Here is a 14,318-nt window from a genome sequence, read left to right as displayed (position 1 = left end):
GCCACCGACCGAGGTCCCAGGTGTCACCAAGGCTTCAGATGTCCCCAAGGCTCCAGAGGTCCCTGAGGTCCCAGGTGTCACCAAAGCTCCAGGTGTCACCGAGGTCCCAGGTGTCATCAAGGCTTTGGGTGTCACCAAGGCTTTGGGTGCCACCAAGGCTCCAGAGGTCCCCAAGGTCCCAGGTGTCACCAAGGCTTTGGGTGTCACCAAGGCTTTGGGTGCCACCAAGGCTCCAGAGGTCCCCGAGGTCCCAGGTGTCCCCAAGGCTCCAGGGGTCCCCAAGGCTCCAGGTGTCACCAAAGCTCCGGAGGTCCCCGAGGTCCCAGGTGTCACCAAAGCTCTGGGTGTCACCAAGGCTCCAGGTGTCACCAAGGCTTTGGGTGCCACCAAGGCTCCAGAGGTCCCCGAGGTCCCAGGTGTCCCCAAGGCTCCAGGGGTCCCCGAGGTCCCAGGTGTCCCCAAGGCTCTGGGTGTCACCGAGGCTCCAGGTGTCACCAAAGCTCCAGGTGTCACCGAGGTCCCAGGTGCCACCAAGGTTCTGGGGGTCCCCAAGGCTTCAGATGTCCCCAAGGCTCCAGGGGTCTCCACGGCTCTGAGTGTCACCGAGGCTCCAGGTGCCACCAAGGTCCCAGGTGTCCCCAAGGCCCCGGGTGTCCCCAAGACTCTGGGGGTCCCTGAGGCTCCAGAGGTCCCCAAAGCTCCAGGTGGCCCCAAGGTCCCAGGTGGCCCCGAGGCTCCGGGTGTCCTCGAGGCTCCAGATGCCACCAAAGCTCCAGGTGCCACCAAAGCTCCAGGTGCCACCAAAGCTCCAGGTGTCACCGAGGCCCCGGGTGTCCCCAAGGCCCCGGTGGTCCCCGCCCTGTGCCGGTAGCCCTTCCCCTGGCCGGTGCCACCCACGGGGGACGGTCCCCTCTCCTTGTCACCGGGGTGGCCACCATCGTCCTGCCAAGCGCCGCGAGCCCCCGCGGTGGCCCCCGCGGTGGCCTTGGGGACCTTGTCCCTCTGGGGGGGCGGCTTGGGGGGGACGTTGGTGGCATCGATGTCACCGGAGGCGCCTTTGGCGACCGGGTCGGGGGGGTCGTCGGCCGAGGACGCGTCGCTGGAGTGGCTCGAATGTGACGGGTCACCCTGTGGGGACAAGCACTAGCCACCGTGGCCACTTGGTGGCCACCAAGTGCCATCTGGCCTTCCCAAGGAGGGGACTTGGGGTTGGGGACAATGGTGGGGGTGGTGGCCCACCTTGGAGTGTCCGGTAGGAGAAGCTTTGCCCGGTGGCTCTTGGTTGCCACCTCGCTTGCCCCCGCCGCCCGCTGGCAACCTGCCCTGCGCCGGCACGTGCCACAGCGGCTCTGGAAGGAGCCACCCTCAGGGTGGTGACAATAGAGGGGGGGGGATGTCCCCAAGGTTGTCCCCACCCTCTCGTACCTGCTTTGTGCCGCTCCAGGGTGCCCTCGTGGCTACTGCCCCCCCCCGACGACGAGTCCCCGCCGGCGTGGCTAGTGTGCAGCTCGGCTGGTGGCCACCGTGTGGCCACGTACCTGCGGAGCGAGGACAGCGTCAACCTCTGCCCACCCCTCCCAAAAAATGCCACCGGTTGTCCCAAAATTGTCACACCCACCTCTCCGGGGAGGGCTTGTGGCTAGCGGAGGCCGGGCCGAGGTTGCCCGAGAAGCTGCCCGAGGGCTGGCGGTGCGGTGGCGAGGAGGAGGAGGAGGAGGAGGAGGAGGACGAAGGCTGCGGGCTCTCGGGGAAGCTCACGGGCCTGGAGGCACCGAGATGGGGGGGGGACACGAGGACACCCCCGAAGGACACGAGGTGGCGGGGTGTCCCCACGCTGTCCCCATCCTCATCTTCATCCCAACCCCATCTTCATCTTCATCCCATCTTGATCCCCATCCCCATCTTCATCTTCATCTCATCCTCATCTTCATCCCAACCCCATCTTCATCTTCATCCCATCTTGATCCCCATCCCCATCTTCATCTTCATCTCATCCTCATCTTCATCCCAACCCCATCTTCATCTTCATCCCATCTTGATCCCCATCCCCATCTTCATCTTCATCTCATCCTCATCTTCATCCCAACCCCATCTTCATCATCCCATCCTCATCTTCATCCCATCCTCATGCTGTTCTTGTCCCCATCTTCATCTTCATCCCAACTTCATCCCCATCCCATCCCATCTCCACACTGTCCTTCTCCCTGTCCTCATCTTCATCCCATCTTCATCTTCATCCCATCCCCATCTCCATGCTGTCCTTGCTCCTGTCCTCATCCCCATCTTCATCCCATCCCCATCTTCATCCCATCCCATCCTCATCTTCATCCCTTCTTCATCCCCATCCCATCCCCATCTCCACGCTGTCCTTCTCCCTGTCCCCATCTTCATCCCATCCCCATCTTCATCCCATCTTCGTCCCCATCCCGTCCCCATCTTCATCTTCATCCCATCCCATCCTCATCTTCATCCCATCCCCATCTTCATCCCATCTCCACCCTGTCCCCATCTCCACGCTGTCCTTCTCCCTGTCCTCGTCTTCATCCCATCCCCATTTTCATCTTCATCCCATCCTTTTTCCCATCATCTCCATCCTGTCCCCATCCCCATCTCCATCCCATCCTCATCCTCATCTTCATCTCTACCCTGTCCCCATCCCGTCCCCATGATGTCCTTGTCCCCATCTTCATCTTCATCCCATCCCATCTCCATCCCATCCTCATCTCCATTCTGTCTCCATCCCCATCCTTGTCCCTGTCCCGATCTTCATCTTCATCCCATCTTCATCCCCATCCCGTCCCCATCCCCTCATCCCCATCCCATCTTCATCCCATCTTGATCCCCGTCCCCATCCTCATCCTCATCTTCATCCCGTCCCAATCTTCATCTTCATCCCATCCCCATCCCCATCTTCATCCCCTTCTTCATCCCATCTTCATCCCCATCCCGTCCCCATCCCCTCATCCCGTCCCTATCTTCATCCCATCCCCATCCTCATCTTCATCCCATCGCCATCTTCATCCCGTCCCCATCCCCTCATCCTCATCTTCATCTTCATCCCATCTTGATCCCCATCTTCATCCCATCCCCATCCCCATCTTCATCTTTGTCGCTGTCCCCATCTTCATCCCATCTTCGTCCCCTTCCCGTCCCCATCTTCATCTTCATCCCCTCATCCTCATCTTCATCTTCATCCCCATCCTGTCCCCATCCCATCCCCATCTTCATCCCAACCTCATCTTCATCCCATCCTCATCCCATCTTCATCCCCATCCCCATCTTCATCCCATCCCCATCCCCATCCTGTCCTTCTTCCTGTCCCCATCTTCATCCCATCCCCATCTTCATCTTCATCCCCATACCCATTCCCATCCTCATCCTCATCTTCATCCCCATCCCATCCCCATCCCCTCATCCCGTCCCTATCTTCATCCCATCCCCATCCTCATCTTCATCCCATCGCCATCTTCATCTTCATCCCGTCCCCATCCCCTCATCCTCATCTTCATCTTCATCCCATCTTGATCCCCATCCTCATCTTCATCCCCATCCTGTCCCCATCCCATCCCCATCTTCATCCCATCCTCATCTTCATCCCATCCTCATCCCATCTTCATCTTCATCCCATCTTCGTCTTCATCCCATCTTCCTCTTCATCTTCATCCCCATCCCCATTCCCATCCTCATCCTCATCTTCATCCCTTCCTCACCCCCATCCCATCCCCATCTCCACACTGTCCTTGTCCCCGTCCTCATCTTCATCCCATCTTCATCTTCATCCCGTCCCCACCTTCATCTTCATCCCACCCCACCCCATCCTCATCCTCACCCCCCCCGGCTCCCTCACCTCTTGCCGTGCGGCGCCGGCGCCTCCCTGTAGGCCACTGGCGGCTGCTTCGCCCCCCGCCCCGTCGCTGGCCCGTGGCCCGGGGGCAACCCCTCGCCCCGCTTGGCCACCGGCGCCGCGCTGTGGGAGGCGGGGCCGCTCCACTGCCAGCCCCCGTGGCTGCGGTACGGCGGCCGGTAGCCCGATGGCAAGCTGGCCACCTCCCCCTTCGGCTCCGCCGCGCTCGGCTCCAGGGAGTCGGCCCAGCCCCTGCGAAGACGGTGGCCATCGGTGACTATGACACGAAGCTGGTGGCCATCAGCACTTATGGCATGAAACTGGTGGCCATCGGTGCCTACAGCACGATGCCCGTGGCCACTGGCACTCATGGCACGAAGCTGGTGGCCATCAGTGCCTACGGCATGAAGCTGGTGGCCATCACCACTTGTGGCACAATGCTGGTGGCCATTGGCACTTATGGCACGAAGCTGGTGGCCATCGGTGACCATCGGTGCCTACAGCACGAAGCTGGTGGCCATTGGCACTTATGGCACAAAGCTGGTGGCCATCGGCACTTATGGCACGACGCCGGTGGCCATCAGCGCCTACGGCACGAAGCTGGTGGCCATCGGTGCCTACGGCATGAAGCTGGTGGCCATCAGTGGCCATCGGTGCCTACAGCACGATGCCGGTGGCCATCAGCTCTCATGGCATGACACTGGTGGCCATTGGCACTTACGGCACGAAGCTGGTGGCCATCAGCGCCTACGGCATGAAGTTGGTGGCCATCGGCACTTACGGCACGAAGCCGGTGGCCATCGGTGCCTACAGCACGATGCTGGTGGCCATTGGCACTTATGGCACAAAGCTGGTGGCCATGGGCCCCTACAGCACGAAGCTGGTGGCCACCGGCACCTATGGCACGACGCTGGTGGCCATTGGTGCCTACAGCATGAAGCTGGTGGCCATTGGTGCCTATGGCATGAAGTTGGTGGCCATCGGTGCCTACTGTATGAAGTTGGTGGCCATGGGCACCTACGGCATGAAGCCAGTGGCCATCGGCCCCTACGGCATGACGCCGGTGGCCATCGGCACTTATGGCACGACGCTGGTGGCCATCGGTGGCCATTGGTGCCTACAGCACGACGCTGGTGGCCACTGGCACTTATGGCACGAAGCTGGTGGCCAACGGTGGCCATTACCTGCGCGGGGCCCCGTCCTCGTGGGGGGGGACGATGACCACCTTGACGGTGACCGAGGTCCGCAGCAGGTCGATCATCTGCTCGTGGCTCAGGGTCACCACGGCCACCTTGCAGATCTCCACCAGGCGGCTACCTTGCCGCAGGCCCGCTTGCCACGCGAAGCCGTAGTCCTCCACCTCGGCCACCGTGCCGTCGTACTTGACGTGGAAGCCCAGCTGGCCCAGCCCGTTCCTCCTCAAGGTCATGTCCACCGTGTCGCAGCCGTCCGTCATCACCTGGGCAAGGAGGGGGGGACCCATGGTGGCCACCAGAACCACCCCACGGCCACCACAACCATCGCACGGCCACCACACCCATCCCACGGCCACCACAACCATCCCATGGCCACCACACCTATCCCACGGCCACCACACCCATCCCATGGCCATCACACCCATCCATGGCCACCACACCCATCCCATGGCCACCACAACCATCCACGTCCACCACACTCATCCCACGGCCACCACAACCATCCCACGGCCACTACACTGATCCCACGGCCACCACAACCATCCCACGGCCACCACGACCATCCCATGGCCACCACAACCATCCCACGGCCACCACAACCGTCCCACAGCCACCACACTGATCCCATGGCCACCACACCCATCCCACGGCCACCACGACCATCCCATGGCCACCACAAGCATCCCACGGCCACCACACCCATCCCACGGCCACCACAACCATCCCATGGCCACCACAACCATCCCACGGCCACCACACCCATCCATGGCCACCACAACCATCCCACGGCCACCACACCCATCCCACAGCCACCACACCCATCCAATGGCCACCACAACCATCCCACGGCCACCACAACCATCCCATGGCCACCACGACCATCCCACGGCCACCACAACCATCCCCACCACCCCAGTGGGCCCTTCTCTCCTCCCCCCTCCCCAAACCCCACATGTCCATCGCGTTGAAGAACATCTCAAGAACATCCTCCATGTTCCAGTAGGACCTACACAAACTCTGGGGGTGGTTCAACCACTTTTGGAGACCCACCTTCAACCTCTGCACTATCTCCCCGTCCACCACAACCATCCTGGTCCCCATGACGTCCACCACAACCATCCCACGTCCACCACAACCATCCCCACCACCCCAGTGGGCCCTTCTCTCCTCCCCCCTCCCCAAACCCCACATGTCCATCACGTTGAAGAACATCTCAAGAACATCCTCCACGTTCCAGTAGGTCCTACACAAACTCTGGGGGTGGTTCAAGACCACTTTTGGAGACCCACCTTCAACCTCTGCACTATCTCCTCGTCCACCACAACCATCCTGGTCCCCATGACGTCCACCACACCCATCCCCACCACCCTGAGGAGGCCATTTTTCCTTCCCCTCCCCAAAACCCAGATCTCTGCGTTGAAGAACATCTCAAGAACATCCTCCACGTTCCAGTAGGACCTACACAAACTCTGGAGGTGGTTCAAGACCACTTTTGGAGACCCACCTTCAACCTCTGCACGATCTCCTTGACGTCCTCGGTGCCACCCTCCACCGCCCGGACGAAGACGTGATCTCCTCGCCCGTAGAAGATCTTGAGGGCGTCGCCGTCGGCCGTCCAACCAATGACGTCGCCGCAGAAGCAGTTGAAGACCACCTCCTTGGCGGTGAGGTCCAGCAAGACCACGAACTCGTTGGAGATGCCCAAGACGCAGGAGATCTCCGCGCCGCGGGCGAAGTCTTGGGCGGAGACGCGCCAAGCGATGGCGCCGGCGCTGAGCTGCTCGGCGCCCGCCCGGGCTTTGGTCTTCTCCTTCTTCTTGGAGGTCAAGGAGATGAGGTTGAACTTGCCAACGTTGTCCATGGGCGTGTTGGTGACGCAGTTCTCGGCCAAGTCCTTGAGATACTCGCGCCGGGTGCGGGTGGCCATGGTGTGGAACTTGTCCGACTTGTGGGCGGCGTGCTCGGCGTTGATGACCTTGGCCAACAGGAAGTCCCGGAAGACGTCGGATTTGCGGAAGGTGACGCCGGTGGGGATGGGTGGCCCGAAGGGTGGCACGTCCTTGGATCTGGTGACGGCCACGCTTGGGGGATGGAGAAACAGAGTCATGGAATCAGTGAGGTTGGAAGAACCTTCTGGGCTCATCGAGTCCAACCATGGCCATGACACCACCATGGCCACCAGACCACGGCACTAAGGGCCATGTCCAGTCTTGTCTTCAACCCCTCCAGAGATGGTGACTCCACCACCGCCCTGGGCAGCCCCTTCCAGTGTCTGATGACCTTCAAGATCATCACAGACTCAACCAGGTTGGAGGAGCCCTCTGGGCTCATCAAGTCCAACCATGGCCCTGACACCACCATGGCAACTAGACCATGTCCCTCAGCACCACATCTCCACAGCTTTGGATCCGTCCAGAGATGGTGACTCCACCATCTCCCTGGGCAGCCCCTTCTAGTGTCTGATGACCTTTAAGATCATCATGGAACCAATGAGGCTGGAAGAGCCCTTGGGGTCATCAAGTCCAACCATGGCCTTGACACCACCACGTCAACATGACTTGATGGTCTTCAAGGTCCTTCCCAACCCAAAGCTCCCTTCCAAGTGGTTCTTCTCCAAAAGGGCCATCAGACACTGGAAGGGGCTGCCCAGGGGGGTGGTGGAGTCACCATCTCTGGAGGGGTTGAAGACAAGACTGGACATAGCCCTTAGTGCCATGGTCTAGTTGCCATGGTGGTGTCAGGGCCATGGTTGGACTCGATGAGCCCAGAGGCCAGTTGAGGTTCTCCTCGCCCCGCTTGTTCTCCAGAACCTCATCCAGCTCCTGTGCTCATCTCTGGCCACCTCCACGTCTTCCCTGGTGGCCCAAAACCACCCTTGGGAGATACCTTCAAGCCACCCCCACGTCATCGAGACCCTGGAGCCCCTTGGGTGGGGGGTCTCACCTGTAGGAGACGTTGTGGGTGCAGGGGTGGTGGGCTCGGACGATGATGAAGACGTGCTGGAAGTGGGAGCGGATCTTCTGGGGGGTGAAGGGCGCCGCGCCGGGCTCTTGGAAGATGATGGTGACGATGTCGTTGCCGATGTGCCTCTTCCTCAGCAGCTGGAGGGAGGAAGAGGAGGGACGGGGGGACCACCCGGGTGGGCAGAGGGTGGGGGGTCCCAGGGACAGTGGGTGTCATGGTTGGGGTCCCAGAGGGTGGTGGGGGTCTCAGAGGGGGTCCCAGGGACTGTGGGTGTCACGGTGGGTCCCAGCTGGACAGAGGGTCCCCAACCCACCGTGTCCGGGCAGGAAGGGGACCGAGACCCCCCAGTTTGGCTGAGGGAGGGGTGGGAGGTCCCATGGGTGCCCCCCCGGGGCCGGGCGTTACCTGCTGGCGGTTGTTGGGGGTGTAGGGCAACATGGTGGACACGTGGAACATGATCTCGTAGTCCTGGTAGGTGGTGTAGAGCGAGTGGGTGCCCGTGGAGTCGGCTACGGGGGGGGTGAGAGCGGTGAAGTGGGTGGGGGGACACACTTATGGGACCCCCACCCTGGGTGTCACTCACTCTTGGTGTCCAGCTGCGCCGCGTACTTGGTGAAGGCCTTGAGACAAACCTTCTCGCCCAGGAGGGTGAGGAACTCCTCGAAGGGCGGCCCGGCCTCCTCGTTGTTGTACATCTCCTCCTCCGAGCTCTGCCCGGCCTTGCAGTAGAGGATGCCCACCTTGTGGCGGCGACAGAGCTGGGGGGAGACGAAGTTTTGGAGGTCCACCACGGTGAAGAACCAACGGGACCTTCTCAAGTCCACCCCCCGTGGTCTCCTACCCCTTGCTCATCCAGCTTGAGGAGCTGCTCGGTGACCTTGGGCGTGCTGGCGGCCAGGCGCAGGCAGTGGATGTTGAGTTGGGGGATGACGTACTCCAATGCGTCCTTCAAGGGGAGGCCACGGAGAGTCCCGTGTTTGGTGGCCGTAGGGGTGGCATCTTCCAAGATGGAGCCACGGAGGGTGATGAGCTGGTGGAGTTGGAGAAAAAATGGGAGGGGTTGGTGAAGCTTGATGGGAGGAACTGGTGAAAACTGGTGAAGAACTGGTTGGATGGTCAAGGCCAAAGAGTTGTGGGGAATGGAGTTGACTCCAGTTGGTGGTCGGTCACTACTGGTGGCCCTCAGGGCTCTGCTCAATGTCTTTATGGATGATCTAGACGTAGGGGTTGAGTTGGACCCTCACTAGATGTGGAGATGACACCAAGGTGGGTGGGAGTGTGGATCTGCTGGAGGGTAGGAAGGGCCTACAGAGGGGTCTGGATGGGTTGGATGGATGGGCCGAGACCAACGGCGTGGTCATGGTCTAGTTGCCATGGTGGTGTGAGGGCCATGGTTGGACTCGATGAGCCCAAAGGGCTCTTCCAACCTCATCGATTCTTTAAGTCCAACCATAACCCAGCACTGCCAAGGCCACCACTCCCCCATGTCCCTCAGCACCACATCTCCACGGCTTTTGGATCCCTCCAGAGATGGTGACTGCACCACCTCCCTGGGCAGATGTTCCAACATCTATAAGATCATCACGGAATCGATAAGGTTGGAAGAACCTTCTGGGCTCATCGAGTCCAACCATGGCCCTGACACCACCATGGCAACGTGACTTGATGGTCTTCAAGGCCCTTCCCAACCCAAAGCTCCTTTCCAAGCGTTTCTTCTCAGAGAGGGTCATCAGACACTGGAAGGGGCTGCCCAGGGAGGTGGTGGAGTCACCATCTCTGGAGGGGTTGAAGACAAGACTGGACATGGCCCTTAGTGCCCTGGTCTAGTTGCCATGGTGGTGCCAGGGCCATGGTTGGACTCGATGACCCCAGAAGGTTCTTCCAACCTGGTTGATCCTGTGACCCCCCCACCCCATCCCAGTGCCGGTGCTGGTACCTCACTGGTCCTGAAGATGATCCTGTACTGGTACTGAGGGCCGTGGTCCTTGTGGTCCTCGAGCTTCTCCCGCTTGATGCTCACGGCCACCGGGCCCAGCTTCTCGTCCACCCCGAAGTAGTTGGAGTGCTCTGTGGAGAAAACGGGGACGGGGGTGGCATTGGGGGGGGACATGGTGGAGATGTCACCACGCCTGATCCCACCAGCCTCTCCCACCTTTGCCGTGGAAATGGTCTCGGTAGTAGCGAGCGCCGAGGTCCACGTGCTCCACGTTGTAGCGCTTGAGGCGGTTGAGGTTCCTCAGAAGTTCCTTGGGGGCCTCCAGCACCGAGATGGCGGCGTTGGTGGGACGGACGTCGAGGTGGGGCTCTGGTGACCCCCCCTCCACCATGGCCACCCCTGGAGATCCCCCGGAAGCTCTGGAGAAGCTGACGTTGCGTTCGGCGGTGCCACCACCCCCGATCTCGTTGCGGAAGTGGGGGCAGCTGAGGAGAAGGTCGTTGCTGGTGTTGTCCCCACCGTCGTGCTCCAGGTTCTCCTTCCAGTTGAGATCCTCGGTGCTGGCGAACGCCGGGTCGGAGCCTCCTCCCAAGCCACCGCCGCGAACGGTGGAGGCCGAGGCGGCCGACGCTCCCGTGGTGGTGTTGCGACGGTGGGCCACCACGGCGCGGTTGGTGGCCACCACGTTGAGGTCGAAGAGCATGCTCTGGACGTCGTAGTGGGCGAAGCTCTTCTGGCACACCCAGGCCTTGGCCGGCTCCGGCGCCCGCGGCTCCTCCACCTCCTTCCCACCCGTTTCCACCTCGCTCCGGCCGCTCCGGAGCTTCTTGAAGATGGATTCTCCACCGGCGTCACCTTTGGGACATCTCCTACGTGGTTTCTCCTTGGGTTGAGCCAACGGGTGGTGCCCGTTTCTCCCCTCCACCTTGACACCAGGAGATGATCCAGGAGTGAAACCGGTTTCACCGAGACGTTCCGGCGTCGCCGCTCGCCGATCCGGTTTCTTGGTGCGCAACTCGTTGAGCATCTCCAAGAAGCTCTGCTCCGAGATGCCCTCAACGTCGATGGACGAGGTGCTGCCGTACTCACGGTAAAGCCCGGGGCCACCACCCGCCTTGGTGGTCCTCTCCACCGGTTCCTCCGCATCGCACTCGCTCAACGTCACCTCGCTGCTGCTCCGGTGACGCAACGGCGCCAAACCCTTCGTTGGGCAACTGGGCCACCCTTCTTGGAACTCAACGTCCTTGGATCTCCTCCGCGCCAAGCGGTGAAGGGCTTTGAAGCCCGAAACGTTGGCGAGAGGTTGGTGGCCACCAAAACCCCGGTAATAGGAGACATCCCGGTTGCCCGTTGCCTCCCGGCACGGGTTGGTGCCACCAGGGGCCTCCTTGGTGGCATCTCTCTTGGGTGGCCAATCGGCGATGCGGGCGCGCACCCCCATCTTGGGGACAACCGGCGTGGTGGCCACCAGGCGTGGGACGTCGGTGCCATTCTGCACCCAGAAGGGCGGTGGGTGACTCTCGGCGTCGTCGTGGCGCGACGGGCGGTGGGAGCTCATGGTGGGGCCTGTGACGGGGGGGTGGGGACGCTCATGGCCGCTGGCGCCGCGTTGGGGTGGCTTCGGTCACCGCCGTGGGGCTGCTGGTGAGGGCGACGCCATGATGCCACCGCATGGTTGTCCTCACGCTGCGGCAAGGAGGGGAGAGAAGAGGGTCACCACCACGCCGAGAACGTCACGGGGTCATTTTGGGTGAGGAGGGACCATTAAAGGTCCAGCTAGTCCATGGGGAGGGACATCTTCAACCAGACCATGGTTCAACCTCAACTTGACCCCTTTGGGGCATCTCCCATCATCTTTGGGCAACCTGGGCCAGGGTCTCACCACCCTCACTGCCAAGGCCACCACTACCCCATGTCCCTCAGCACCACATCTCCACGGCTTTTGGATCCCCCCAGAGATGGTGACTCCACCACCTCCCTGGGCAGCCCCTTCCAATGTCTGATGACCTTCAAGATCATCATGGAACCGATGAGGCTGGAAGAGCCCTCATCAAGTCCAACCATGGCCCTGACACCACCATGGCAACTAGCCCAGGGCACTAAGGGCCACGTCCAGTCTTGTCTTCAACCCCCCCAAGACGTGGCCCTTGGGGACACGGTTTGTGGTGGAGCTTTGGGTTGGGAAGGACCTTGAAGACCATCAAGTCCAACCGTTGACCCAACGCTGCCAAGGCCACCACTGACCATGTCCCTCAGCCCCACATCTCCACGGCTTTGGGTGCCCCACGGATGGTGGCCCCACCACCTCCCTGGTGGTCAAAGTCCAGCCCCGCCCGTCGCTAATTAAAAGCGAAGGTTTAACGACCCGCGTGGGCCTTTCTGCCCCCCGGGGGGGCCCAAATGAGAGGGAAATTGCCCCCCGCTGGGTCCTTGGTCGGTGGGGGATGGCGAGAGACCCGGGGGAGTCGTATCAGCATCATTTAATAATAATAATAATAATAATAATAATAATAATAATAATAATAATAATAGTCATCATCATCATAATCATCATCATCATCACAATAATAATCACCACCACCACCAATAATAATAATAATAAAAATAATTATTAATAATAAGAAAAATAACAATAATAAAAGTAATAAAAATAATAATAAAAGTAAATTAATAACAAAAATTAATAAAAATAATAAATAATAAAAACAACAAAAATAATAATAAATAATAAAAATAATAATTAATAATAATAATAGATATAATAAAATAATAATAAATAATAAAAATAATAATTAATAAGAATACCTATAATAAAATAATAATAAATAATAATAATTAATAAGAATACCTATAATAAAATAATAATAACTACTAAAAATAATAATTAATAATAAGAATAATAGCTATAATAAAATAATAATAAATAATAAAAATAATAAGAATAATAGCTATAAAATAATAATAAATAATTAAAATAATAATTAATAATAAGAATAATAGATATAATAAAATAATAAAAATAATAAAAACAATAATAGAAATAATAAAAATAATAACAAAAATAATAACAAAAATAATGAAAATGAAAAGAATGAAAATAAATAATGAAAAGAATGAAAATAATAATAAAAAATAATAAAATACTAATAATAACAAAAATAACAATAATAAAAATGAAAATAATGAAAATAAATAATGAAAAGAATGAAAATAATGAAAAGAATAATAAAAAATAATAAAATACTAATAATAACAAAAATAATAACAAAAATAATGAAAATGAAAATAATGAAAATAAACAATGAAAAGAATGAAAATAATGAAAAGAATAATAAAAATAATAAAATACTAATAATAACAAAAATAACAATAATAAAAATAAAATTAATGAAAATAATAAAAATACAAATAATAATAAAAATAATAAAAATAAAAATAATAAAAATAAAAATAATTTTAAAAAATACTAACAATAATAATAAATAATAAAAACAATAAAAACAATGAAATTAACAATAAAAATAATAAGAATATAAATAATAATAATAAAGGTAATAAAAATATAAGAACAAAATTAATAATAAATTATAAAAATAATAAAAATGAAGAAAATAATAATAAATATAAGATCAAAAGTAATAAAAAATAATAATAATAATAATAACAACAACAAAACATCAACAATAATAAGAAAAATAATAAAATAACAACAAAATAATAAAATTACTCCCCATCGCAGGCCTTTTTGGGGATGAATTAGCAAAGCCATTAAACGAATTTAACTTTGTGCTTAATTAACGGGTGATTAATGGGCGAACGCCCCCGGCTCCGGCCCCTTCGCGGGATTCAATCACTTTTTTGGGGCGTTTTGGGGGTTTTTAAGCTCCGTTTTGTTGTAAAACCACTTTAATCCTCGTCCTTACCGGGGGGGGCGGCTCCAACGCGGCCAAATTTGAGGCGAAAACCTGAATTAAAAGGAAAAAAACAGAAAGAAACGGTTAAAAGGGAAGGAGGGAGCTCGTTAGCGGGTGATAATTAAGCAAATTGGGGTATTAATTGGTGCAATTAATTGGGGGGGCTGGTGGGGTGTCCCTGGGCCCCCCAAACCCTAAATAAACCCCAATAGGCCTCACACGGGGAGCGAGGGCCCGTCAGCGGAGCCTCATTAGCGGGGCCTCGTTAGGGGGCAATAATTAAGCTAATTGGGGTATTAATTGGTGCAATTAATGAGGGGGGGGGCAAGTTGGGGGGTAGGGGGGGGGCAGGGATCCCTGTGCCCCCCCAAATCCTAAATAAACCCCAATAGGCCCCACATGGGGAGCGAGGGCCCGTCAGCGGAGCCTCATTAGCAGGGCCTCGTTAGGGGGCAATAATTAAG

The 14,318-nt window shown here is 56.4% G+C and overlaps 1 protein-coding gene across 1 annotated transcript; it reads right to left on the bottom strand.

Annotated features, from left to right (window-relative positions):
• Window positions 1–9: 9 nt before the first annotated feature.
• On the bottom strand, window positions 10–13,906 carry LOC137677386 (signal-induced proliferation-associated 1-like protein 3; the record flags this gene model as incomplete). The annotated part of the gene is made up of 14 exons (XM_068424690.1): window positions 13,864–13,906; window positions 10,157–11,626; window positions 9,941–10,071; window positions 8,846–9,034; window positions 8,588–8,762; window positions 8,410–8,513; window positions 7,984–8,141; window positions 6,545–7,121; window positions 5,029–5,303; window positions 3,848–4,096; window positions 1,619–1,762; window positions 1,426–1,538; window positions 1,240–1,349; window positions 10–1,128 (listed from the first exon to the last, which is right to left on the bottom strand). Coding segments are annotated over exons 2-14 (4,686 nt in total), but the record flags the coding sequence as incomplete, so codon positions are not given.
• Between the last annotated feature and the right edge of the window lie 412 nt (window positions 13,907–14,318).

Source organism: Nyctibius grandis, unplaced genomic scaffold (assembly GCF_013368605.1).
Source record: "Nyctibius grandis isolate bNycGra1 unplaced genomic scaffold, bNycGra1.pri scaffold_185_arrow_ctg1, whole genome shotgun sequence".
Lineage (NCBI taxonomy): Eukaryota > Metazoa > Chordata > Aves > Nyctibiiformes > Nyctibiidae > Nyctibius > Nyctibius grandis.
This window is presented reverse-complemented; position numbering and strand designations above follow the sequence as displayed.